Source organism: Pongo abelii, chromosome 19, assembly GCF_028885655.2.
Source record: "Pongo abelii isolate AG06213 chromosome 19, NHGRI_mPonAbe1-v2.0_pri, whole genome shotgun sequence".
In the NCBI taxonomy this organism is placed as follows: domain Eukaryota; kingdom Metazoa; phylum Chordata; class Mammalia; order Primates; family Hominidae; genus Pongo; species Pongo abelii.
The window spans coordinates 82,316,838-82,344,712 of NC_072004.2; the positions used below are offsets into that span (position 1 = coordinate 82,316,838).

Here is a 27,875-nt window from a genome sequence, read left to right on the forward strand (position 1 = left end):
GCCCAACTCGCCCAACCAGCTGTCATTCAGGTCCAGACATGAAGCCACAGCCATCCCGAGGGCTCAGCCGAGCCCCCAGGCAGCACCAAGAGACCTGACTTGTTGTTCCTGCTGCCCTCCATCACACCGTGCGTCAGCCCAGGCCTCAGCCCACCAGGGAAGGGCTCCCTGCCCAGGGTGGCCCCCAGCTTGTGGTGGCGGGGTCAAGTGCCATGCAAAGCCAGCTGCAGCCTGGCAGGGCCCAAGGCAGCCCCTGATTCCACAGAGATGGCGTTTTCAGCAAGCTCGTGAAATTAATTAAATGTCTCTCTTCATTCTGGCTCTGTAATTTATCACAGCATTTGTCTCTGCTTTTTTATATTAGAAAATAATGGAAATTATTCCTTAAATAATCAATTTTTATAGCTTACATTTAATTTATGAAAGAATGACAGGCCTAGCGCCCTGCCTGTGACCACAACTTCGTTCTCCATCTGCCTCTTTCCCTGGGTGCCCTTGCCGAGGGGGAAGAGAAAAGCACAAGGGAGGAGAGGGGAAGAGGGCCAGTCCATGGGTCCTACTGATTTCTCCGCAGCAGGTCCAGCAATACCTAAGCAATCCAGACTTGGGTGAGGAAGAATGGAGGGGAAGGTCTGGGGTTGCTGCTCACCATGCTCTCCCCTGGGCAAGTTGCTCCCTCTCAGCCCAGGGCCCCACAAGCCTTTATTTTGATCCATATGGCTCTATTTTTGACACGCTCTGCTTCTGGCTGACTTCTGTGGTCAGGCTGATCAAAACATGTCAGTTCTGCACTCAAAACTCTCCAGATGCTCCCCTGTAGCTCTCGGGGTGAGATTCCAGCTGCCCAGTTCAGCTCTTGGGCCGGCCAGCTCTTGTTGCAGCTGCTGCATTTCCAGCCCCTCTGACCCTACTGGTGGCCCTGCTGTCTGGGATGGCTTTCCCCAGACCCTCCTTCACGGGACAACCCTTCAAGTCCATTCTTCAAAAGTTGACTCTGGGAAGCCTTCCCCAAGCACAGCCCTCTGCCCTCACCACAGCCGCCCAGATCACCCCACACCTGCTTTCCACACCTCAGCTGCTGATTTGCCAACTGCCCTCTCTCGGTACTGAGAGCCTGGTGAGGGTGGGAACCACGCCTCATTTGACTTTGACCTCCCATAACCTGGTGCAGGACCTGACACTTAGAGGATAAATCAGTGCCCCGGGGCCGCCACAAATGACCACAAATGTAGTAGTTTACAACACACATCTAACAGGGGTAGAATCAGGAGTGCAAGTCTGACTGGGCTAAAATCCAGCCTGGCAGGGATGCTTTCCTTCCTGGGGGCTCTCAGGAAACTCGGTTTCCTTGCTCTTTCCAGCTTTTAGAGGCTGCCTGCATGCCACGGTTCGTGGCATCTTCCATCTTCAGAGCCAGCCACGGGGGGGTGTGTTCTTCCCACGTTGTATCACTCCGACCTCCTCTTCTGCCTCTTTCTTCCACTTTTAAAGGCCCCTTGTGATTCCATTTAGGCCAAACCAGGATAATCTTATCTCAAAGTCAGCTGATTTGCTACCTTCATTCCCCCTGCAACCTCAATTCCCCTTTATCACTCAGCATAACATATCCATAGGTTCCAGGGATAAGGAAGTAGGAAGCCTTGGGGGGCCATTATTCTGCCCACCACAGTAAGAATTCAATCCTTCATGTTGAGAAAAGATGAATGAGTGAGATGAACCTACAAACTTCATGGACCACCAATTCTTTGCACCTTTTTGCGTCTATCGTAAGTGGTTACTGAACCACCTAAAAGTGCTTCTTTGGAATCACACACTGGAAATCAACTGTTCAGAGAAAACCCGCCGAGGCTGGGCTGCCTCCTCACCGTGACCACCGCATTTCACGAAAAATCTATCCAGGCCGCGGTGCCTGCACACGACCCACCCTGGCCCTGCACCCAGGGTCCTGTGTCTGTGCTTCTCCCCCGTAAGTCGGTTGCCTTTCCTCACGAACCCCAAACAAACGCGCAATGGAGAATCACCCCTGCGAGTTCACTCCCCACTCTGGTACCTTCAGTGAACTCTCGTGGCACAAGTGGGTGGATGCCACTCTAGAAAACCATATATAGGTAAAAATCTGAATTTGCAAGTATGGTCTGTTAGAAGTTGATTACTCATTACAGAAGGATACACCACGCGGTCTCTCTAAAGTGCAGGTTTCCGGGAGCACTTTAACGCAGGAGCTGGTGTACGACTTTGAGAGTGACAGGAGGCATTGTCTGGCAGGCGTCACATACTCTGCCGCCCACAGGAGCCAGCCAGGAAGACAACGGAAATGATTAATCAAGCCCAGTAAGAGAGTCCATTGCCAGATCGAGGCAAGCATGCACAACGTCATTTTATGCTGGTAACGTGACACGGTTCACAATATTGTCCCATAATTCTATATGGACAGCACCTTCTCTTAAGCCTAGACCAGAGTTAGCTAGCATCCCCCCCTCCCCTCCTCTTTCTGTGTTTTTATTCTGGGGGAGAACTAGAGCTGGTTGCTACAGCAACCAATTTATTTCTGCAAGTGCATTTTAACTTCCCTCAGATGTTCTATTTGACGGGAACTTTTGCCTTCTTGGGGTCTGATTTTTGCAGCGTGCTTTCACTAAGCCTGCAAACCCTTCCTTTTCTGCTGCCTTAGGGTTAATACACACATTTACTTAACAGAGGGGAAAAAAAAACACACAAAACACCCAACTTTAAAAACAAGGCATTTGGAGGACAGAGAAAAACAAAGTAATTACATTTCCAACTCTGCTGTCATATCAAACTTGTAGGATCTCGGGAGCTGCGGCGTTTACCATACAAGTGTTGGTTCTTCTTTACTCCTCTCCCCACCATATAGCTCGGAAAATATATACATTTACTTTTTCACTCAACATATATTTATTGAGCATTTCTGTATGCCAGGACGTATGCGTTAGGTGGTGTAGTTTCAGAATTGAACAAAACAGACCTGGGTCCCTCCTGGAGTTTGCCAGGTATGGGAAAGACAGGCTGACATGCAAAGACACACTGACATGCAAATCCTGATGTTGATTATGGGGATGAGAGCTATGAAGAAAGGAGCACGCCATCCAGACTACTGGTCCGGAACAGCCTCTCTGAGAAGGTGATGTTTCAGTTGAGATTGAACTTGAGACTGAACTTGAACTTGAAACCAAGGATTGAGACCTGAGAGAAAGAAGAACTCTCTCTGAGCTGGAAAGGAGCTTGGTAGGTTGGAGGGAGGGACAGTGGCCAGTTTGGCAGCCTCTCAGGGAAAAGGGAACCTGAGCTCAAGGTGGAGCTGCAGGTAGGGACCAGATCACATAGGGCAGGCCAGGTGTGGGCATTCATATTTGACCCTCAGTGCACGGGAAGACTCTCTGACATGGTTTTTAGCAGACAAGTGAAGTAATTGACATTTGCACAGATCCTCTGGCTGCCAAGGAGAGAACGCATTGAAGGAATGTAGGTGGCAATTGTGAAGGAGGAGGACAGCGTTGCTGGAGGAGGGTTTTCCAGGCATCCAGAGGAGAGAAGCAGGTGGCCTGGCCAGGAGCCGGCAGCAAGATGGAGCAGTGGACAGGGTAGAAATGCGTCTTGGACATAACACTGGCAGGATCTGGTGGTGGGTTGGCTGTGGTCTGTGGCCTGAGCCACAGGCCAATGGTGGCGCTGTACTGAGATGGAGAAGCTGGAGAAGGAGTAGGTTTGGAAGGAGGAAATGGGCTCCGTGACACCTGCCTCCTGCTCAGAACCCTCGTCATGCAATTCCTCTTTATGCAATTCCCCTTTTGAGTCTGTTTCCCACTCTGAATGGGAGGTTCCATGAGGGCTGGGGTCACACCTGCACAGTTCACTGCTGCATTTTTTTTTTTTTTTTTTTTTTGAGACAGGGTCTTGTTCCATCACCCAGGCTACAGTGCAGTGGTGCAATCGCAGCTCACTGCAGCCTGGAACTCCTGGGCCCAAGCTATCCTTTCACCTCAGCCACGAGAAGTGCTGAGACTACAGGCATGAGCCACAGTGCCCGGCCCACTGCTCAATTCTGAGTAGCGCTCACAGTGCCTGGCACCAGAAGGCCCTCGGATATCCACTGTATTCATTTCCTAGGGTTGCAGTAACAAATTACCGGATGGCTTAAAAAAAAAAAAGAAACATATTTTCTCACAGTTCTGGAAGTCAGAAGGCTGAAATCCAGGTGCAGATAGGGTTGGTTCCTTGAGGAAGCTCTAGGAAAAACCCGTTCTGCGACTCTCCCTCGTTTTAGGGGCTGCTGGCAGTCTGCGGTGCTCCTGGGCTTGTTGGCGCCTTGCTCCAATATCTGCTTTCTCCTCTGTGTGTCTTTTCCCCTTCTCTCCTAAGGACAATTGTCACCGGACCTAGGGCCTACCCTAATTGAGGATGATCTCATCTCAAGATCCTTAACTTGGTTACAGCTGCAAAAACGCTTTTTCCAAATAAGGCCACATTTGCAGGCTCTGGGCATTAGGACTCAGGCATACTTTCTGGGTGGTCGCAATTCAACCCACTTCATCTACCAACTCAGAAAATGAATGAGTGAGTACCCGGCGATTTCTGGTTGATTGGAGAACCAAGTGTAACTCAAACCCTGTGTCGGAGAGCAAAGCCCTGGCTTTTCAACCAGCCTTCTGTGGGAGCCGTTTGTATTCACTGCCAATTTCTCTAAGTTGGTCATTTAGGGATGTGTCCATAACACAGCATGTCAGGTAGGTGACTCACAGTGAATAAACTGGAGAGAAGTTGAGTCATAGTTAAAAGCAGACTTAACATTCCAAAGGTGAACAGCAATCCAGCCTCCAGGTTGAAGCCATTCTTATGCCTCTTCCAGTCAAGACAGAGACAGATAAATAAATACCATCACTGAGCCAGGCGGCACAGTGCGATCTCCAGGCCCGCACCCCTCTCAGGCATCCTGCCTGGCCAGTCTACCTCCTTCCAGAAGCAATGAATATTTCCAGCATGGAGCAGGAGGCAGGTCAACAAATGCTGCTCTAAACATCTTGGTCAAGCTTGCTGTGACCTCCTACCCTGCCATACACACCTTAGGTCACAGGCAGCCTCCTCTCCACACTGCCACCCTGCAATGAGGGCCACCCCCCTCTGGAAACTACAGGGGTCCACTGCTAAAAAGTGGGAGGTTTTTCTGTGTGCCCCACAATCCAGGCAGAGAGGCCTGGGGCAGAGGGGACCCTTGAGGGGTACATGGCACCCTTTGAAGGCCTCAGAACATGTCTGCCTTTACAAGCTGACCACAGCCACCAACACTTAGTCTTAGGAACCTGACTTCTCTCTACCTACGAAGGTTTTCTGCAAGGTTTTGTCTCCTAAAGACCCTGCCCCATCCCAGGCCCTGCCCAGCTGACCATCCCCCACTCCAGTATGAAGAGTCTGCCTGTCCTGATCCAAGACAGACAAGGACCAGACCCTGGAGGAAGGCAAGTGACACTGCAGGAGGACAAGCAGAAAAGTGTCTGAGAAGCCCACAGGCCAGGCTCTCCTGGGACTGAGAGCAGCAGCTCCGGCTCCAGGGACACACAGGGACGCACATGGCAGGAACTGGGGCTGTCACGAGCAAGGCCAAGTGCTCTCCCTGGGTGCTGAGTTTCTTTGATCACCAGACCTGAGAAGGGCCCTTTTCCACAGGGGCCTGGGGACTCCTGACTTTGCTGCCTCAGCATGAAAGTGTCCTGTTTCCCCAGCTGAGCCCCTGTCTGGGAGGCAGGTCCCCACCCCCTGGGCCTTCCTGCTGGGGTGTGCTGCTCTCCCCACATTGTGTGTGCACCAGCACTATCCACTCAGCACCTCGACCCCCCGGGGCCTCTTCACTCGTCTCCCAGGGGCTCCCCTAAAAGCTACTTGCTCCTGAGCTGCAACTGTAATCAAGTCCCAAAGCAGCTGGGTTTAAAGACACAATTATGCATTATGGATAAAGGGCAGGTCACCCTCCCCCGCCAGCCAGCTGGGCATCTGTGCTTGCCCCACAGCTCCCATCAGAGGCTCCAGCAGGCCTGTCCCCTCCCCTGGGCGCACAGAGCAAGCCAAGGCACCCCTTGGTGCCTGCAGCCCCAGGAGCCGAGCACGGGGCTCCTGGCTGCAGCCACAGAAAGGCCCTCTTGCTGGGATCCCACTACAAATTGATGAACGCTAATGACCTGCTTCCTCCATCTGGTACCACAATCACGAAGATGCTCCCAAATGCTGGGAGTTGGGGGTATTCTTTCTTTCTTTTCCTTTTTGCCTTTTTTTCAAATATTTATGAAGAGATTTTCCATTTATCCTGACACGTCTTCTCCACCGTGGGTGTCAGCTGGGAGGGCTCAGACAACAAACTCCAGAAGGTATTTTCCCCAAAGCAGCATCTGGCTCCGTTGGCAAGTACAGCGGGTGGTTTGCTGGGAATTGGCCGAGGAAGAGGGAGGAGGAGCCACAGGCTGGCAGCCTCCGGTCCTGGCTCTGTGATGCTCCCAGGGATGGGGCTGGAGCATCCCAAGAGAGCAGCCAGAATACAGGACCTCACAGGCACCCCCACCAGCCTCTCTCTCACTCTCGCCCTTCAAGTCTTCTGGTCTGATGCCAAAGCTCCCCAGCTCCCCAGGTAAACCACCTGGGTGGTGACCAGTTCTCCACGGCAGCCTCTAAGAGTCTTCTTCAGCGACAATTCCCAGTGGGGCAAGTTGGTAAAGGAGAGGATGCTGGCTTGGCCCCTGCCTCTCAAGCTCTCCCCTCCCAGGAAGCCTTCTAAAGGCAGAGCCAGAGGCCTCCCTCATTCTCCCTGATGAGCATTTCCCACCTTTGGGGACAGTGTGACCCACACTGGGGGCAGAGGGAGTTGGCTGGGCAGCAGGGCTAGAGGTAGCAATAAGAACCTTATGGAATCTCCCAGGTCACATCAGCTTAACTGCTGTCTTCTGTACTCACTGTGGCACAGCCAGCCAAATGGATCCAGGAACCCCCAGCCCCACATTCCTTGATAGTTACCAGAGTCTGAGCCAGGCTGTATCTACCAAAGATGAATTCTGGTGGAAGTCAAACACTTTCCAGGAGATCTTGGGTCCAAAGGCATCATGGCTTTGTGCCCTTGATCTTGCCTGGGCTGCCCATTAGCAACCACTGGGGAGCTTCAAAGAATATCAATGCCCAGCCCCACTCCAGCATGGTCAGAATACCTGAGAGTGGGGCATATATTTCTAAAATCTCCCAAGTCATTGTCAAGGGCATCCAGGGTTGAAAACTATTGAGCTATGGGAAGACTATGTCCCCTGGACACAGGCAGTCCTAGACTGGAGTCCTTGCTCTTTCACTTACTTGCTGTGATCTGGAATCAGTTACTTGCCTTCCCAAAGCCTCAGCTGCACCATCTCTAAAATGGGGATAACAACATTTTTCTTGTCCTAGGGTGCCCAGCACATGTAACTGTTTAACAAAGTCAAGCTGCTATTAATCATCTTCCATCACGAACCCATCTTCCGGGACAAGAGACTGCTGGTGTTGAGTATGCAGAGAAGTCCAGCAAGGCAGCCGGCCAGGCAGCTGCTTCCAGCCATGCACAGAACCGGGACCTTGGAACTGTTACCTCCCTTACCTGCAGAACAGCCTCAAGGTCTCACCTCTGGGTACCAAGGCTGCAAGAGGGCAATTGAGTCATGGGCCACACCACTCCCCAGGTGATGACACTCCCAACAGATACAGCACCAGTCAAAGAATCTCTCTCTGAGGCCGGGCGCGGTGGCTCACACCTGTAATCCCAGCACTTTGGGAGGCTGAGGCGGGCAGATCACCTGAGGTCAGGAATTCGAGACCAGCCTGGCTAACACAGTGAAACACTGTCTGTACTAAAAATTCAAAAAATTAACCAGGCATGGTGGTGCATGCCTGTGATCCCAGTTACATGGGAGGCAGAGGCAGGAGAATTGCTTGAACCTGGGAGGCGGAGGTTGAAGTGAGCTGAGATTGCGCCACTGCACTCCAGCCTGGGTGACGGAGTGAGACTCCGTCTCAAAAAAAAAAAAAGAATATCTCTCCTTGAATTTTATTTTGTTTTATTTTATTTTATTTTATTTTTGAGATGGAGTCTCACTCTGTCGCCCAGGCTGGAGTGCAGTGGCACAATCTCAGCTCACTGCAAGCTCCACCTCCCGGGTTCATGCCATTCTCCTGCCTCAGCCTCCCAAGCAGCTGGAACTACAGGCGCCCGCCACCACACCCGGCTAATTTTTTGTATTTTTAGTAGACGGGGTTTCACCGTGTTAGCCAGGATGGTCTCAATCTCCTGACCTTGTGATCCGCCCTCCTTGGCCTCGCAAAGTGCTGGGATTACAGGCGTGAGCCACCGCGCCCGGCCTCTCCTTGAATTTTTAAAGGATCTAGAGCATTTAAAATATCTCCTCTAGGAAGTCAATGTGTCTCCCATCCAGTTTATCTGGAAATGGTCTGCTATCAGATTCAGCCGAGATTAGAGCCAGATGCGAGTGTTTGAAAACTCACTCTGCTTGGCACCGCCCTGGGTGGGCCAGGGTGGCATGGGGAAGCCCTGAGGCCCACCACAGTCATGCAGGGAGCAAGTGCTTCTGGGCAGACACCCCAGTGATCCTGCAGACCACTTGAAGAGGTCCCCAAGGCCCCAGGAGCATTGCTCACTCATAAGTAAATATGATTTCTTATTTTGTGTTATGTACATCTCCTGGTGACATCTGCTGATGCCAGACCATCTTGCCTGGGTCAGCCGGGTACCAATGTCTTCTTCAAATCTCATGGCAGCTCTACCAAAGCAGGTGCCACTCTGCCAATGGATTGCTGGGATGAGTGGGCCTGGAAGAGTTGAGTTGCTTGCCATAGCCCTTTTCCTATACCACACTTTGCCGCCACTTCCTGGACAAGAAAAGAATTTGAAGAGAGTTTTGGCAACTGACAGCAATGATTTCTTTTCTTTTTTTTTGAGATGGAGTTTCACTCTTGTTGCCCACGCTGGAGTGCAATGGTGCGATCTCCGCTCACTGCAACCTCCGCCTCCCAGGTTCAAGCGACTCTCCTGCCTCAGCCACCCAAGTAGCTGAGATTATAGGCGCCTGACACCACACTGGGCTATTTTTTTTTTTTTTTTTTTTTTTTTTTTTTGTATTTTTAGTAGAGATAGGGTTTCAGCATGTTGGCCAGGCTGGTCTTGAACTCCCGACCTCAGGTGATCCACCCGCCTTGGCCTCCCAAAGTGTTGGGATTACAGGCGTGAGCCACTGTGCCCAACCAGCAATGATTTCAATAATGTCTTCATCCCCAAGAAGACCCACACAGGTTCCCAGGAGACAATATGAACCAATAGGGAGGGCTCTGCTAAAAGGGGGAAAAAAAAACAGTATTTCTGGATTAGATAAATTAATGGGTCTGTATTACAAAGGGAGCTTGAGTCCAGTGACATCAGTGGCTGCTGGCAGTTGAGGATAGTTGAAGTTAAGTAGCTTCAACTTAGTTGTCAGGGAGTATTAACGAGCAAGATAATAAAAGTTACTCTTTAGTAAGTATTTAAATCAAAATTATAAGCACAGGTTCTGTATACAGATCGCAGAGGCTTAAAATCAGGCAATGCTTGGCAAGCAATTTACCTTCTCCATGCCTTCGTTACCTTTTGGTAAAATGAGGTCGATAACAGTATCTATCTCAAAGTATTTTGGAAAAAATCAAATAAGTTAATGTATGGCCAAGCACGTCGAATAGAGCATGATACACACAAAGAGCTCAGTAAGCATCAGCTATTAGCATTTTTGTGTGAATGTTTTCCCTGGGCTTACTGACTCTGCACGATAACCAGCCCGATGAGGCCAGTGTTTGGTTTCCCATCTTACTGGGGCCCAGAGAGGTTCAGCCACTAGTCCTAGGCCACACAGCTGCAAATGACAAAGCAGAAGTGGAAACGCAGGTCAGCCTGAATCTGATGACCTTTCCTTTCTACCTCATCAAAAGGCCTTGGAGAGAAAAGCAACGAAGACCCAGCAGCTCTTCTGTGACAAGCAGGAATCACGGACATAGGAGGCAGAGGGCAGGGAGTCAATTGATAGCCACAATCCAGAAAGATGTCTGCAGTATAGAGCAAGCCCTCCCACCCATAGCAAGCAGAGCTCCAGGAAGGCTGAGACCAACCCACCCCCGACCCCCCAGCAGCCAGGTGAGAGCCCAGGGAGGCTGGAGATGAAAAGGAAGGTGTGGTTCTGAAGGCGAAGGTACCTGAACCTCCGTGGAACCAAACCTTTCATTCAGCAACCAAGCACTTAGCAGAGTTGCACATAAAACGCGCCCTCTTCTTCCAGCCCCTGCAGCAGGCTGTTATATTTTAGGAATTAAAAGCTCCGCTCTGGTAAAAGCACAAATGACACATGTTTGCTGAAGAATGTGCTGTCACTGACCATCCTCCCCGCCCCCTCCCGCACCTGTTTTCAAACGTTTCAGCCTCTGAGTGCAGATGATCGCCTCCTCGGGGTTCTTCTCAACCCTTTGAGAGTCAGCTCAGTTTCAGAGGCCAGCTGTGGACAAAGGAACCTCTCGGCCTGTTTGTCCTGTAGAGTGTTTTGAAAAGAATGTTCTCAGAATAACCAGCTGATGCTGAAGCGTGCTGGGCCGGAAGCTTTGGCCAAGCCAGGCCGTTAATATCAACATGCTCATCAACCGGGCTGGTTCCAGAACAGATTCTAGCAAGGGAGGCCGCCTGCAGGGCACAGTCCATACTGGGATCTGGTTTGCAAACATACAGGTCTGGCTAAGCCCACACGGACTTCACTCACAGTTCACTGTGCTGTTTGCTGTTTAAGGGTGCTGGGGTTTTCTGCCAATACAGTAAATGGAAAATGCCCAGGAGAGGGTAGCAGCCAGAGGCCAGAGGCATCTCAGAGGGGCCACTGGGTACCTGGGTCAGGGGCTGGCTCTCCGCCCTCCACTCTGGCCAGCATCAGGGCAGGTGCTGGGGGTAATAGCCAGGAGGGAGGAAGAGAAGGGTGGGCTCCCAAGGCTGGTAGCTTCTAGAACCTGCCTGCCATCAGCCCAGCTCACTCCTACCTGCCCAGGAAATGGGGAGCCTTCTCCAAACCCCAAACTCCAGACCCATCGCCAACAGCTTAAAAAGCACAGCTGTTTCCTAACCTCTCCACCCTCATGTGAATTTTATTATTATTATTATTATTATTATTATTATTATTATTATTAGATGGAGTCTCGCTCTGTTGCCCAGGCTGGAGTGTAGTGGTGTGATCTCGGCTCACTGCAACCTCTACCTCCTGGGTTCAAGTGATTCTCCTGCCTCAGCCTCCTGAGTAGCTGGGATTACAGGCGCCTCCCTCCCCCTCACCCAACCATGCCCGGTTAACTTTTTTTGTACTTTTAGTAGATACGGGGTTTCACCATGTTGGCCAAGCTGGTCTTGAACTCCTGACCTCAAGTGATCCATCCACCTCGGCTTCCCAAAGTGCTGGGATTACAGGCATGAGTCACCACACCCGGCCCCTCATGTGACTTTGATCATCATTTGAACTTGATTTCATCTGGATAAATATGTGAGGAGGAGCAGGTGAGGAAGAGATGGGCAAAGAGGCCTCTGTGCCCTTTGGGGAGTGGGGTGCAGTGTAGTAGCAGATGGAACCCAGCTGTGCTCCAGGCAGAGCTGGGTTCAAATCCTAGTTCAGCCACTTGCTCTCTGTTTAGCTGCAAGTTCACCACTTACACAATGGGGATAAAAGTGTCCTCTTTATATGGTTGTTGTGATGGATAACTGAAAGGAGAGACTCAATGACTGGCACCCAGAGGACACTCACAAAATGCTATCTCCCTTCTCTCTGCACTTATAGGTCCCGGCCTGGCATGGAGATGGTGAGTATGCCACTGTTTTATCGCAGCTGAGCTGGAAAAAAAAATGCTGTGTAACCAGCTTCCATCACCTTGAATGGGATATCTGTGATAAGCAAATGAAATGGAATAAACTTGAATACATAAAGCCATGTAGCATTTTCTGATCTCCCTCAAAGGAGTCTACTGAAATACTGAGGCAAAAAAAAAAAAAAAAAAAAAAAAAAAGAAAGTCATCCTTGCAGCGTGCATAATCTGATGGAGGGGAGGCTGGTAGGACCCGGATCTCCAGGCATTCTTCTTAAAGGCTGAGCAGGCTGGATGGGTTGCAGATAAGCCTCCACACCGAGCCGAGCCCCGGAATCTTCTGAGCCTCAACCCCAAGCCTTGGCTATAGAAACTAGAAATCATGCTTTGTGTCAATTCATTTGAGATCTCACCCAGGCTCCTCAAATCCCCTCACTAAGCCTTCTGAAATCACCAGAACCATCTGCTTTGGGTTCAGAAATGAGATAACAAAAGTTGACACACAAAGGTCATTATTTCTGGAGGACAAAGGGGGAAAACAAAGCTTTTCCTAAAGGCTTTGGGAGCTGCTGCAGAAAGCGACTGCGTTCCCCTGGCTGGTGGAGGGCCTCTCCCGTCTTCTCGCCCGGGCTGCAGATGCAGCCAGCTTGGCCACTTGGACGTGTGGGTTATGCAACGTGAGCACCCTAATACCATCTTCCCCTCCCACAGCCGCTGCCCAGCTGCCTCACCCTGGAGCTGAGATTGTCCAGGGCTCTGGGCTCATTAAGGCTCTGTCTTCACAGCCAAAGTAAAGTGAAGAATTGAGGTAATTACCTAAATGATTCAGTAAGGAGGAAAGACACCACCACGGGTGGAAAAAGACGGTTTGGGAGACTGGTCCGAGTGACTGGCAAATATCGCCACCTTCTCAGCTGGCAAGGGAGGTAATAACACACGTTTACTTGTTCACACCCCCAGCAGTAACATTTATATGGGCGGTGGGGGGCAGTTCATGGTGGAAAAGGATGCCAAGTGTCCAGTCTCTCCAGAACAAGACCAGTCCAGGACCTCCTCCTAGGCAAGAGAAGAGCACATCCCTCCCTTGATTCTGGAAGTGTCACATGGGAGAAACTCCAGGGTCCTCAGGCAGCAGTTAAATACTGTCATTTAGAGTTCTGTAATCTGGCTGAGCAGAAATTTCCAGATTTAAATTGTGCTCACCCAGGCATGATGAATGGTCTCAGCCAGTCTTGGGTTTGCTCCAGCTCCCTGTGCCGGCGGTCAAGTCCTTATGCGACTCCACAGTCTATACCCTCATAACCACAGGACCAAGCGCAGCTGCCAGTGGGTGTCTGCAAACAGAAAGGCAAACTGCGGAGCTCCCGTTGGGGTCCCCCCGAATTAACAGGTAATAATAATGACAGCCCAGCAGTACTTAACAATGGCAAAGAGGCTGTTTAGCGTCCTTGGAAAAACTCTGGCCTTGAAGTCACTGAGATTTGAACTAAGATCTGACCCCACCATCCTCCAGGTGTGAAACCTGAGGCAAGTTATTCGAGGTCTCTGCACCTCAGATTCCCCTGATGTTGTCAGGGGGTGATAGTGAGAATTAACAGTGAACGTAGGCTGGGCACCGTGGCTCACACCTGTAATCCTAGCACTTCGGGAGCCTGAGGCGGGTGGATCATTTGAGGCCAGGAGTTCGAAACCAGCCTGGCCAGCATGGTGAAACCCCGTCTCTACTAAAAATACAAAAGTTAGCCCGGCATGGTGGCACACACCTGTGGTACTGGCTACTCAGGAGGCTGAGGCAGGAGGATTGCTTGAACCCAGGAGGTACAGGTTGCAGTGAGCCAAAATCGTGCCACTGCACTCCAGCCTGGGTGACAGAGCCAGACTCCATCTAAAAAAAAAAAAAAGAAATTTTTAAAAGTGGATGTGATATATGCCTCCTAGACAGTGTTGGGCTCACTGTCTCTAAAAAAAGGCAGAAAAGCCAGAATTTACTGCCCAGTCCACAAACGGCGGCTAAGTGTACACCACACGCAAAGTGGCTTTTTTTTTTTTTTGAGACAGAGTCTCGCTCTGTCGCCAGGCTAGAGTGCAGCGGCGTGAACTCGGCTCACTGCAACATCCGCCTCCTGGGTTCAAGCGATTCTCCTGCCTCAGCCTGCGGAGTGGCTGGGAATACAGGCATGTGCCACCACGCCCAGCTAATTTTTGTATTTTTAGTAGAGACAGGGTTTCACCATGTTGGCCACAACGGTCTCGATCTCCTGACCTCGTGATCCGCCTGCCTCAGCCTCCCAAAGTGCTGGGATTATAGCCGTGAACCACCACGCCCGGCCCCAGGTGGCTTTTTTTTTGACCCTTGAAACAACTTTTTTTTTTTTTTTTTTTGAGACGGAGTCTCACTCTATCACTCAGGCTGGAGTGCAGTGGCATGACCTTGGCTCACTGAAACCTCTGCCTCCCGAGTTCAAGCGAATCTCCTGCCTCAGCCTCCGGAGTAGCTGGGATTACAGGTGACCACCACCATGCCCAGCTAATTTTTTTTTTTTTTAGTAGAGATGGGGTTTCACCATGTTGGCCAGGCTGGTCTGGAACTCCTGACCTCAAGTGATCCCCCTGCCTTGGCCTCCCAAAGTGCTGGGATTACAGGCATGAGCCACCGTGCCCGACCAACCCTTGAAACAACTCGGAAAGTTGCACTAGAGAAGTATCCTTTTCCCAGGTGGTTTTGGCTCGTCCAGATCACCTTGCTAGTTAGTCCTGGAGCCAGCATGCGAAGGTGACTGACTTGGCTTCTGGTCCAGTGCGTTCTCAACTCTCCCACACACTTTTCTGCAAGTGGAGGAGAGTGAGAGCTGGTCTACCAAGGTTCTGATGAAGGAAGATTTTGGTTTTGTCTCCCATGGGATGAACATGAGGACTGCTTGCTTGAAGGAGGGCCCCACCACCTAAGTGTCATCTCTGCCATGTAATAGGTGATTGGGGGAAGCTGCTGCTCTCCACCCCCGAAGATCAGGTTCATGCAACTTACATTCATTTGTTTCTCCCAAAGTCCTTGAGGAAGGCTGCAAGTGGGACAGGGTGGAGGTGGATGTTCCTGAGTAACCCAGTGACTGGCTCAGGATATGGGTTTTCACACCATGCTTTGTGGAACCCAGGGTCTAGAGAGGTGCTTTGGGGGCTGCAGTGCATGTGTGGGTGGGTGAGTACCAGTGCCCTGGGCCCCTCATTCAACCAGAGCCATGCCAGCCCTTACCTACAAGGCTAATTGGTAGGAGACCTGTTTTGTTTACACTGGGCTTCCATCTATGATTTAATTTGAAACAATAATTTGTTAGAAGAGGAAGAAGAAGAAGAAGAGATGGAGGAAGACGAGGAGGAAGAGGAGGAGGAGGAGGGAAGGAGGAGGAGGAGGAGAGAAGAACTTGGGATCATTTTCCTGGAGTTTCTGAAAACAGAACTTAGACTTAATCCTAGTGGCTGTTAGGGTTGGAGGTGGGTAACCATGTGCAGGGTCAGAGCAAACCATCTCACACCTTCTGGTCCACTTAGACATACATTGGGCACCTGCTGGGTGCAGAACTCCAGATCCGGTGGCAGGTGGGTTAAAGTAAATTAGAGGTGATGACCCTCGTCCTTTGTGACTTGGAAAGCAGAATAGACACCCCAAGGGCAGAAGGGGCCAACAAACAATCACTGGCGCAGCCAGCCTGGTCCTCAGGCTGTCACCTTGTGATGTTTGTTTTTTCCCTTTATGTATACGATCTATTCCTCCCAATCAGACTATAATTTTCCAAGTGGCAAGAAACAACTCTCCCTCAGCAAACACTTGCTAAGCCCTTACCATGCATGCCAGTCACAGGAAAGGCTCAGTCTTGTGGGACAGAGAACAGTGATTTCAACACGGGGAGTGGGGACCAGGGAAGGTGCCACAAAGAAAGTTAAGCTTCATCTTGCAAGAATAGCAGCACTCCCTATACCTTTTTTCCATATCCTGGGGTCCAGTGCAGCCAGGGATGCCAACAACAGGACCACCTGGACATGTCAAAGGGCGCTGCACCTCCTGATGCTGGGCTCTGAACACCTCCTGGAGGGAGGGGTTTGGAGCTGGATCTGGAAGGAGGAGCCCGGACCGGCTCCCTGGAGAAGGGAGTGTGTCCAGGCTGGGATCACGGCCAGCAGCAAAGGCAATTAAGTGAAGCCAGCAGGGCTTGGGGGCAGAGGCTGACAATAAAGGCCAGGGGAGGGAAAGCCTGTTAAGCTCCAGCGGAGCAAAAGGCAAAACGAAATAAAGGCATTGCGAAAGGGCTGGGAGAGAGAGGGAAAAGGCTGGCGGGTGGAGTGTTGGAATCTAACACAACTGGAGTGTTCCTGGACTCTAGCAGTAATAGACCCTCAGAAATGTGAGCACAGAGGAGCGCCCCATCTTCAATCTCAGCCTTGCCACCACTCTAGAAAGCAGAGACCCTGTGTTCTCCCCAAAGGACCTCTCGCTGGCATCGCCCTTCTCCCTCAACCCCAAGTCAGGGTCCTTCCAGGCCCTGCAAAGGGGATCTGGAGGAGCAGGAACCACCTGGGTTGGGGTGGGGCCTGGCCCGGGCCTGGCGTGGCTTGCAGGGTCTGGCAGTTGTGTCCCACATCTGGGGTTTCAGGAATTCTGACCTGAACACGCACTCCCACACTCACCTTCATCACCAGGTGAACAGGCACAGAGGGGAAAGGAGGGACACACCCACCCACGCCCTCCTCCACAAATTAAAGAATCCGCAGGGCCGTCGGAGGGGAGGCTGGATGTCCTGGGCGGGTAAGAGAGGTGGCTGGAGACGCGCTTTCCCTTCGGTCCTCCTGGGGAACACTTCGCTCGGCTTCCTTCACTCCAATAATGTGAATGAACCCTGGGAGAGGAAGAGAGAGAGAGCGCGCGGGCGCGGGGAGGGGAGGGGAGGCGAGGGGGAGAAAATCCGGGCTGGGGAGAGAGGGGAGCGCAGAGGAGCGCACAGCCGGGCGGGGACCGAGGCTCGAGGGGCGGCGCCGAGAGGAACGGGGCGCGGGCCCGGAGCGCGGCGGCGGCGGCGGCGGGGGAGGCGCGGAGGGCGCAGGGCGGAGGCGCGGGCCGAGGAGGGAGGGCGAGCGGAGAGGGAGGAGCCCCCGGCCGCCGCCGCCAGCCCGCCCGGCGGCCCGCGCAGCCCGCACTCGTCGCCGCGCCTCGGAGTTTGAGCCCCAGCGCTGCCGGAGCGCAGGCACGCCCGGGGCGCGAGGTCGGAGCGCGCAGCGCGGCGCCGCCCCCCGGCCCTCGGCCCCCCAACCCCGGTGCCCCCGGAGCGGCGCGCCGAGGGAGGAGGGCGGGCGGGCGCGGCGGGCCGGGCCGGCGGGCGGCGGACTATGAGGCGCCCACCATGGTGCGATGCGACCGCGGGCTGCAGATGCTGCTGACCACGGCCGGAGCCTTCGCCGCCTTTTCGCTCATGGCCATCGCCATCGGCACCGACTACTGGCTCTACTCCAGCGCGCACATCTGCAACGGCACCAACCTGACCATGGACGACGGGCCCCCGCCCCGCCGCGCCCGCGGCGACCTCACCCACTCTGGGCTGTGGCGGGTGTGCTGCATCGAAGGTACGGCCAGCCCCGACCCCTCGCCGCCACACACACACACACACACACACGCGCGCGCGCGCGCGCTCACACACACACACACGCGCACACACTGCCTGGCGCGCGGGCCGGGGAGAGGGTGGGCGCGGCGCTGGCTCCGCGCGAGACACAAAGGAGCCGGAGCTGGCGGGCGGGTCCCCTCGCGGCCAGCTGTACATCAGCTCTGGTCCCTGTCGGCTGGGGACCTCCCCAGCACACCGATCCCACAGACTCTCCACGCGCACACCCCCTCGCCCACAGACACAATGAAACACACCGAAACTCAAGCACGCGCGCGTAGCCCGGGACCCGAGCGATCCCCAGGGGCCGCGCCGGCACCCCCGGGAGAGGTGGAGGCTGGCGAGGGGGCGGGAGGAGGCTGGGGTTGGGGGGAGCGGACGGGAGGGGGGAGGGGTTGCTTGGCAACCGGTGTCTGTGCTATTGCTATGGGAACTGGCCATCCTGGGGCGGGGCCGGCCGGGGGCGGGGCGCATCGGTGCCGCTGGGCGCTCTCTACAGGCTCGGGCTGAGGGGTGGGGGCAGAAGTAGGGACAGAAGTAGGGGCGGGGGCGCGGTCGGAGCCGGGGTAGGGGCTGAGTTCCGAGCGGATCTAGGGTAGCTGGGTAGGCCCAGCCCGACGCCCGCCTCGTCTCCCACGGAGTCACCGGCCCGCTCCTCGCTGCGCGGTGGGGTGGTAAGGGGAGCGACACCGAGTCTCCCCCAACAGAGACAGCGACCTCGGTCGCGGCCCCTCAGCAGGGAGGCTGCGGAGACCTCAGTAGGAAACTAGGGTGTGCAGGACCGATCTGCGGACCGGGAACAGACTGGGAGGGGCGTGGTCATCTCGTCGGAGCTGGGCACTGCGACCCCCAAATGCTCCTGGAGGCTGAGTAGTAGGTGTCCTGAGGCTGGAATGCTAGGGGACCAGGATTTCAGCCCCGGGACCGTGGGGACAGCTCCCTACTGGGGAGGGGCCTGGATGCCTCCAACGCCAAAATGCGCTCGGCTTCGGCGCCTTCCGGGCGCCCTTCTGCCCGGCTGCGGAACTTGAACTAACAGGTGGCTGGGGAGGGGCCACCTGGTCCCGGCAAGGTTGGGCACAGGTTTGCTGCTTAAGCGTGGCGCTCAGATCGGGGACCGGGTGGAGGGAGTTGGTGGGGGCTTTCCTTTGATTTTTCAAAAACCCTTGGACAGAATTCCCTCTTTCTTTTTCGGTAACCTTTCCCCGCGTGTTAACTCCGCCCCTCTGTTGTTCGGGAAGTTCTCCCACACACCTAGCCTTCCTTACTGCAGTTCCAACCCCTGCACAGAGTTCAGCCGCGGTTGTTTCTTGGTGGAGGTTGGCAAGGAGATCTTAAAACCATAGCCCTTTTCTGGCCGCATTTGAAGTCATCTGAAAAGAGGCTTTGTGAAGCTGGATCTGCTTAGTGAAGTCAACTTGGCCCCCTTTTCCCCTCCAGACCATGCTTGTTCTCATCTCATCGGGGATCCTGCCCACCTCTGTCTCCCACTCCCACTCCCAAAAGAGGCTGCTTTGCCCTTTGCAATTTGGAGCCTAATGGCAAGGCTGAGTGGCGTCTGCAGGTAACAGAAATGTGCAATCAGTAGTTCGAGAAACACAGCCACACAAAAGAGCTAGTGGGCTCATGATCACACCCTCCTCTTTTCTTTTGAAAAACATCATTTTTAGTGTGCAATTGCTCAGATCACGAACACCTACTCCTCTCCTCTGGAGAATGTACCCACGTCACTACCTGCCACAGCACCTGAGCTGGATACAGAACAGGGGCTGCAATGCCCCATATTCCACCTCACAAGCAAGTTCCATCAGGTGCCATCTGCCTGGCACAGTAAGTCATAAGTCATGCCACTGGCACGACCCGAAGGCATGTGTGGACCCAGGGCCTTCCAGTTTCCCAGTGGAAATTCTGAAACTAACTCCTCCCCACCAGCAAACCTGGCTTCCTTTATTAATTCCTCATCCTAATTAGGATTAATGCTGCACTTAGCATCTTGCCAGCTGCCTCGAGCCATTTGCACTTCAGTGTTCATCAAGAGAGCCCCAAGCTGATCTGGGCAGCTGGCTCCACTAGCAGAGGGAGCCATCTGGGGGACCTCACCGAAAGAACTGGGCTGCCTGTGTTATTCCCCAATGCTCAGTGGTTCTGAGGGCCATAACATCCTTGTGGGACCCAGGGCTGGGAGAGTGGGTTCAAGATTCCTTGGCTAGAATCATTGTGACAGTCCCTCAACCTGGGTGGGAACTGACGGCTTTCTCATAAAAAGCACATCCCTAGACCAACAGCTCTCAACCACCTGACACCTCACCTCCTACAATGCCTCCACCTGCCAGCAAGTAGCCAGAGCTGAGGCCTGGACAGCACCTAAACCCTAGGCTGGGGACATGTTCTGGGGACATGGAGGGAGGGTTACCTCCATGTTGGCTTTCATGTATAAAATGCGTTGTTTCCACCTGTTCTCTAGAAAAGTATTCCAAAGCATTACCTCCAAAGCAAAATGAACAGAAGAAAATGAAAAAATCAAACCTCTGGACTGAAACTAAAGAAATACTGCAGCAGGCAGCTAATAAGACTCTGAGGGTAAAGGCAGAACTCTGAAGGGTTTGCTGGCAACTGGCAAACAACCGATTCAGTTGCATGTTCGTGTCTTATAAATGATGTTGCCGGGCCAGGAAGCCCAGCCCTCTGTGTACTTAAGGCATCCATGCATTCTGGCAGGGCTGCGTGCAAAAGACTGCTGCTCCCAGCTTCACCAGGGCTGATCTTGTCTTAGCCTCTTTCTACCCCTCAAATCAAAGTCTCTCCCTTCTGCCCGCCCCTCCGCTGGAAAGTGTCCAAAATACTCAAGTGTGCAGAGCCTTGTGCACATTACCGCATGGCCTGCCCATGAGAGCCCTGGGAGGGCGCTGTCTTCACCCCCATCTGCAGATGAGCGAGGGAGGTGCAGAGAGGTTCAGGGACTTGCCCAGAGGCGCCCAGGTAGGAGGCAGCCGGGCCAGATTGGAGCCTTTGTCTCACTACAAAGCTCTTCTCACCAGATCATCCTGCCTTTTCCCAAACAGCTTCTGGGTTGCCATTAAAAATAGAACCAAGTACTTGACTACCCAGTGGAGCCCAGCTCTGAGGTTGGGCTGGCGGCAGCATGAAGGCATTAGAAGTGAGGATGCACAACGGATATATAAATTGCATAACACACCTTTTCCCTTCTTTTCTCTTCCCTTCCCTTCTTTTCCCTTCTCCCTTTTTCTCCTCCTCTCCTCTCTTCTCCCTTCCTCCCCTCTCTTCTTCTCTCCCTCCCCTTCCCTCACCTTCCCTCTCCTCCTCCTCTCCCTCCTCTACCCTCCCCTCCTCCTCTCCCTCCTCTCCTCCCCTTACCTTCCCTCCTTCTCTCCTTCCTCTCCTCCCCTCCCCTTCCCTCCTCCTCCCTTCCCTTCCTCTCTTCTCCATTCCTCTCTTCTCTCCTTTTCTTTCCTCCCTTTTCCTCTTTCTCTTTCAGTCTTTGTCTATGTCTCTCTCCCAATCTGTTTCTCAGTCTCTCTGTGTCACTATATCTCTTTCTCTTTTTTCTCTCCTTCCACTGTGTGCTAGACTGGTTGCCACAGTCAGTCATCTCCCTGCCTTCTGAGACACTCACCTCATTCTTTGTATCTTTGGTGACACCCAGCCAAGCCTGAGGACATAGGAAAGGGGTAGTAAACCTTTTTTCAAGGTTTATCAAAGGCATCACCAACCAACATTTGTTCAATCTCATGCATTCTGGAATTCAGTGGGTACAGAATGTAAGCAAACATCACAGAACATGTACTCTTGCCAGGGGCAGAAGAGCCCGTGTAGACGTGGAAGGGAAGAGGAGACTCTGGACCCAGAGGGCAGCAGCTTGTGCCACATGCCAAAGCCCTGCCACCCACACCAACTCTAGAGAACTCACTAGAGCCATCCAGTCCCCGTGCTGCCATCAGGAAAGCTCTCCACCCAAAGAGAAGGGTCCTGGCACCTCAGCCGTGCCCGTCCCCCAACCTGATGGAGAAAAAGCTGCCTCCAGCATGCCTAACAGCTCTGCCAGGGCCTTAATATAGCAGCCTTGATGCTAGGGGTGGCCCCCATGCCTGTTTTGTGCCAGCTCTGTGCTGGGCACTAGTGGGGGAAGTTATGGAGAAGGTTCTGGAACCTGAGAGTGAAGGAGTTCTTTGCCCCAGTCATGTTCACGTGTCTCACCTGGGCAGCATCTTGCACACCAGTGTACCCAACCTTTCTTCCCACCATGGAACACTGAGGAAGAGGAAGCATTAGCCCTGCACCCTGAGGAGGGGATTGAGAAGACAGCCATGGATGTCTCCCAAGGGGCCCCAGCTGCCCCGAGCCCCACCCAGGTGCCCACAGGTGGGAGGCTCACTTTTTCCAAAGAGTTTCCTGAAACTCCTTCCTGGTGGGTCAGCTGCATGGCTCTGTCTTAAACCACACTCCCTTGGCCAGGCGTAGTGGCTCACGCCTGTAATCCCAGCACTTTGGGAGGCCGAGGCGGGTGGATCACGAGGTCAGGAGATCGAGACCATCCTAGCTAACACGGTGAAACCCCATCTCTACTAAAAATACAAAAAAAATTAGCCAGGTGTGGTGACGGGCGCCTGTAGTCCCAGCCACTCGGGAGGCTGAGGCAGGAGAATGGCGTGAACCCGGGAAGCGGAGCTTGCAGTGAGCCGAGATCGCGCCACTGCACTCCAGCCTGGGCGACAGAGCAAGACTCCATCTCAAAAAAAAAAAAAAAAAAAAACAACGAAACAAACAAACAAACACACACACACACTCCCTACATAGGACCATTCAGAGAGGTTTCATCAAATAATAGCCTTTCTCCACCCACTCCAGGCCTGGCGCCGGGCTTCAAACTTTTCTTATCTGTGTTTGCTTCCATTTTCTCTTGAAATAACCTAGAGGCAGCCTGTCCAGTCAGGCCCAGGTGGGTGACAACATAAGAGCAGGCACCCCCTCCCTGATGCGCCAAGTACCACCGGCTAGAATCCTCACCCTGGACCCCCTTTGCCCTTGGGTGCTAATCATCACAGCCATCACTATGGAAGACCTTCATGCAGGACTCACATTCGTGCATGTAATTGCCAGCAACACCTCAAGGTAAATATTAATTATTTGCCTTTTATAGTTGTAGAAAATGAGGCTTAAGACATGCACAGCTCCTGAGTATTGCATCTCACTGCCCGGATCACGGCCAAGGTGAAACATAGGAGCTCTTCTGTCCACTAGTCAGGGGAAATCCTTTATTGGAACCATGCAGATTTGGAAGGGGCAGGTAAGGGGGTTGTTGGAGTCAGCTTGGGCTGACATCATAAAATATGATAGACTGGATGGTTTAGACCCCAGATGTGAACTTCTCACAGTTCTGGAGGCTGGGAAGTCTAAGATTAAGGTGTCGCTGGACTCAGTTCCTGGTGAGGTCCCTCTTCCTGGCCTGCAGATGGCCGGCTTCTTCATGCAAGTTCCACAGGGCATAACTCAGGAGCACCAAGGGTTTTGGGTTTAGCATCAGCTGCCCCTCACACCAGGGCAGGGTTTCTCAGCCTTAGCACTGCCGACATTGGGGCCAGATCATTCTATTAAAATGCTCACATGGTGGAGAGAGAGGGCACCAGCTTTTTGGTCCTTTCTTACAAGGGCATTGATCTGGTCATGACCCTCGCAACCTCTTCTAAACCTAATGACTTCCCAGAGGCCCTGTCTCCAAATAGCATTGTTTACACAGAGGATTATGTCTTCATCATATGAATTTTGGGGGCACACAGACATGTGTCCATTACAGACATGTTCCCGCCCTGTCTGTGCTTCACAGCTGGTGCTTACTCTCCAATCATTCAGGAAGAGGCCCTTCAAAAAGTCTCAGTAGGAAAATCAGCAGATCTTTCAAATAAATCCCCTGTGTCAGTCTCCACCCCGGCTAATTTTTTTTGCACTTTTAGTAGAGACGGGGTTTCACCGTGTTAGCCAGGATGGTCTCAATCTCCTGACCTCGTGATCCACCGGCCTCGGCCTCCCAAAGTGCTGGGATTACAGGCATGAGCCACTGCGCCTGGCCAAGGGAGTGTGGTTTAAGACAGAGCCATGCAACTGACCCACCAGGAAGGAGTTTCAGGAAACTCTTTGGAAAAAGTGAGCCTCCCACCTGTGGGCACCTGGGTGGGGCTCGGGGCAGCTGGGGCCCCTTGGGAGACATCCATGGCTGTCTTCTCAATCCCCTCCCCAGGGTGCAGGGCTAATGCTTCCTCTTCCTCAGTGTTCCATGGTGGGAAGAAAGGTTGGGTACACTGGTGTGCAAGATGCTGCCCAGGTGAGACACGTGAACATGACTGGGGCAAAGAACTCCTTCACTCTCAGGTTCCAGAACCTTCTCCATAACTTCCCCCACTAGTGCCCAGCACAGAGCTGGCACAAAACAGGCATGGGGGCCACCCCTAGCATCAAGGCTGCTATATTAAGGCCCTGGCAGAGCTGTTAGGCATGCTGGAGGCAGCCCAGACTCTGAGGATTTCCAGGACATAGTGACAGAAGTACCGAGTAGGAAGGGGCCTCGGGTCACCAGACCCTGAGTGTCAGAGGCGAGGAAGCCACAGCTAAACTGGAACAGCAATGTGCAGGGAAGGGGGCCTGGTGGGCCTCTGTCTGCTCATCTGAAAATGGGGCCTGGCTGTTCTGGAACACTCCTCCCACCTCTCACTCTCTGTCACACAAACCCCAGAGAGCCTCTGCCCGTAGCTTCCACGTTGAAGGTGGATCGGTGTGGCCTCATGGAGGGTCCTTGCCGGAGGAGGGGTTTCTAGCCAGAAGAGCCCTGTGGAGGTTACTTAGTTCAGTGACTTTTGACCCTTTTGCTGCTGAGACACACACACGGGCTACAAGTCACCCGCCTGCTGGGTGTGCTGCTGTTCCCTCATTCATTCTTTCAGCACAGGCTCACTGAACACCTGGTCTATATCAGACATGCAGGGCTCAGGGTCACAGCTGCAGAAAGGACAGACAGGTCCCTGCTGTCCTGGAACTGATACTCCTATGTATGAGGCAGTTGGCACTTCTAGGTGCAGATTTATGTTATGGTGAAAACAGAGCAGGGGGCGTGTGGGGAGTGGCTGGAGGGGGCTGCTGTTGGCTGGTCAAGGGGACAGGAAATTGCCAGGGAAGGTCATGTTTAAGCCAAAACCTGAACCAGAAAAAGGACCTGGAGGGAGAACCTTCTAGGAGGAGGAAAGGGCAAGCCGAGGCCCCGAGCAGGAGGGAACCTGGTGAGGACGGAGGAGAAGGGAGCAAGGAAGAGGTCAAGGGGTGGGCTGTGGAGGCTCTGAGGTCAGGGTCAAAAGCCTGCTTTATTTCACATGAGATCGGTGCTATCGCAGAACTTCGGGCAAGGAAGTACGGTGATCTGGTTTATGTTTTTAGCAGACCTTCTGACTGCATTTGGAGATGGAGATATCAGGAGGCAGGGGAGGCTGCCAGGAGACCCATCTGGACATTGTGGCAGACTGGAGACCTGGGGCTGCATGGCAGCAGCAGAGATGGGAGAAGTGGAGGGATGGCCCGGGGAAGGGGATCAGGAATGAAGGGTGACCTCCCAGATTTGGGGCCACAGCAGCCGGCCAGGCGGCAGCACCATGGCCAAGTAGGAAAGACAGAAGAAGGAACAGTTGTGGGAAAGAAAGCCAAAGGTATGCCCATGGGGGTGCCAGATTCTGACACTACTGCCTGACACCCCACAGCCTAAAGTATTGCTGGACAGTTCCATAGGCCATAACTCAGGAGCGCCATGGGTTATGGGTTCAGCATCGGCTGCCCCTCGGAGCAGGGCAGGGTTTCTCACCCGTAGCACTGCTGACACTGCGGCCGGATCCTCTGTTACAGGAGCTGTCCTGTGTGCTGTAGGTGTTTAGCAGCATCCCTGGCCTCCCCGCACTGGAACCAGTAGCGCTCCTCCTTCTCCAGCTGTGACAACCAAAAATGGGCTCAGACTTTGCATATGTCCCTGGAGGACAAAACTGCCCACATGGAGAACCTCTCGAGTCTAGGGGAAGCATCGTTTAGGGTTGCAGGGACAGAGGGCAGAAGGGGAAGGCATGATTCCTGGTAGCTGGAATTCCAGTCACTTCACTTCCCTTCGAGAAAGCACATGGAGCCTGGCGCGGTGACTCACACCTGTAATCCCAGCACTTTGGGAGGCCGAAGCAGGCACATCACCTGAGGTCAGGAGTTCAAGACCAGCCTGGCCAACATGGTGAAACCCCGTCTCTACTAAAAATACAAAAATTAGCCGGGCGTAGTGGTGCATGCTTGTCATTCCAGCTACTCAGGAGGCTGAGGCAGGAGAATTGCTTGAATGTGGGAGGCAGAGGTTGCAGTGAGCTGAGATCCCACCACTGCACTCCAGCCTGGGTGACAGAGTGAGACTCTGTCTCAAAAAAAAAAAAAAAAACAGAGGCCAGGTGCAGTGGCTCATGCCTATAATCTTAGCACTTTGGGAGGCCAAGGCGGGTGGATCACCTGAGGTCAGGAGTTCGAGACCACCCTGACCAATATGGTGAAACCCCAACTCTACTAAAAATACAAAAGTTAGCCAGAATGGTGGCGGGCACCTGTAGTCCCAGCTACTCCTGAGACAGGAGAATTGCTTAAACCTGGGAGGCAGAGATTGCACTGAGCCAAGAGCTCACCACTACACCCCAGCCTGGGCAATAGAGCAAGACTCCATCAAAAAAAAAAAAAAAAGAGAGAAAGCACATGAAACACAAGTGGGGGAAGCGATCCTATCAATGGGATGACCTGGCATATGCTTTAGGGGCCAGCCCCAGTCCTTTATTAATGGTAATGCTTACCCTACCCACAATGCCCAGAAGGTGTCCACCCTGGAGCTGAGAACCACTAATGCTGCCCAGTTCTTATGCTGTGCAAGCCAGGGAAGCTCAAGACAGGTGAGGCAGAGTGATTTACGCAAGGTGGCAGGGCTCAGGAGCAGAAAGTGGCTGTGGGGCTGCCTGGCTGGGGCTCTGTCCCAGCATAACCTCCCCTGGGTGTGTACCTGGGCAAAGGTTGGGCAACACACAGCCACCATAGCATGGGGCAGCAATAAGTGCAGAACAGCGATGGAAACTCCCTCCCGTGGTCTCTGTGCCTCGGGCCTCCATCGCGGTTAACCTGCATACAATCTCAGAGAAGCGGCACTGCCCTCCACGACAGCCTCCCCTCAACAAGGATGCTCTCTCCAGCGGGTGCATGGGCTCGGTCTCCTGGGAAACAGCTTCAAAAAGGGAACAAACTGGTTCTAAGCTCCAGGGAGGGGCCAGGCAGGGCCTGCCTGGATCTGCCCCCAACATCCCATCCCCCAATTCTTGTTCTGCATCCCTGTTATACTCCGGGAAGTGCTGTGTGAGACTCTTTTCTGAACTGCGAGGCAGGACATGGTACCAGACAAAGGACTTTTTTTCTAGCATTATCAACTTCTTCCAATGAAAACCTTTTCAAAGCTGTGAAAATGACATCCCGTGATTTTACTGTTTGTTTACTTCTTCCTCCTTCAACCATAAAAGAAAGAAAGGGACAAGATAAATAAAGAGATGAGGGACTGGGGCAGATAGAAAAATCAAGTAGGAAAATGAGAGATGATGGCTGCGTCCAGCTAGTGTCCACAGTACTGACTGCAGAAGCCAGCTGGGGGCCGAGGCAGGCCACAGCTTTGTCACTGAGCTTCCTGGGGGCCAGGACAAAGAAAGGAGTGTGGCCAGAGGTGTGTTCACAGGGGACATACAATAAAAGGGGAATATTTCATAATAGAAGCCCAGCTCTTCCTGATACAGAGGCCTGGAAAAAATGATGCCCCTTATTCAAGAGATATTCTGTTAAAATGGACTCTGTTGAAAAGGCAGCCTGGGGTAGGGGAAAGAGGCCAGGCTTTGGGGTTGGACCTCTAGAGTTCAAAACCCCAGTTTCCAGGCAGCCGTGTGGCTTTGGGCAGGTTAGGTGACCTCTCTGAGTTCTTGTTGACGTCTGGAAAGTGGGATAATGAGGCAGTGAATGGAAAGGTGCCCAGCAGATACCTATGGATGCCCCCTGCGCGGAGTGCTCGTTAGGATACCTCTGGGTGGAATCAGCGGTCCTTGGTGTCTGCATTCTTCGAGGCTCCTGGGTGTGAGCCGATGAGGTGGAGACAATGACAGACTGAGCTGCCAACCCCCAGCGTGCACAGGGGACCCTTCTGGTGAAGCACCACAGCCTTTACAAAGCAGCCACTTCCGCCCCCACAGGCCCCAGGCTCTCTGCAGGCTTTTCCCAGGGTCTGTCTGGAGTTGG

General features: G+C 53.2%; 1 protein-coding gene and 1 long non-coding RNA gene across 2 annotated transcripts in view; one reads left to right on the top strand and one right to left on the bottom strand.

The window, feature by feature from the left end:
• Window positions 1-12,100: 12,100 nt before the first annotated feature.
• On the bottom strand, window positions 12,101-16,937 carry LOC129051421 (uncharacterized). Its single transcript, XR_010138004.1, has 5 exons — window positions 16,570-16,937; window positions 15,140-15,189; window positions 14,915-14,948; window positions 14,630-14,715; window positions 12,101-13,223 (listed from the first exon to the last, which is right to left on the bottom strand). It is a non-coding gene; the product is annotated as an uncharacterized LOC129051421 (long non-coding RNA).
• A 297-nt stretch (window positions 16,938-17,234) lies between these two features.
• Window positions 17,235-27,875, top strand: part of CACNG4 (calcium voltage-gated channel auxiliary subunit gamma 4) — a 69,013-nt gene continuing 58,372 nt past the window's right edge. Inside the window, exon 1 of the mRNA XM_024235671.3 lies at window positions 17,235-17,499. Within this exon, the coding sequence (XP_024091439.1) occupies window positions 17,280-17,499 (220 nt within the window). The 5' untranslated portion in view covers window positions 17,235-17,279. The remainder of the gene's footprint in view (window positions 17,500-27,875) is intronic.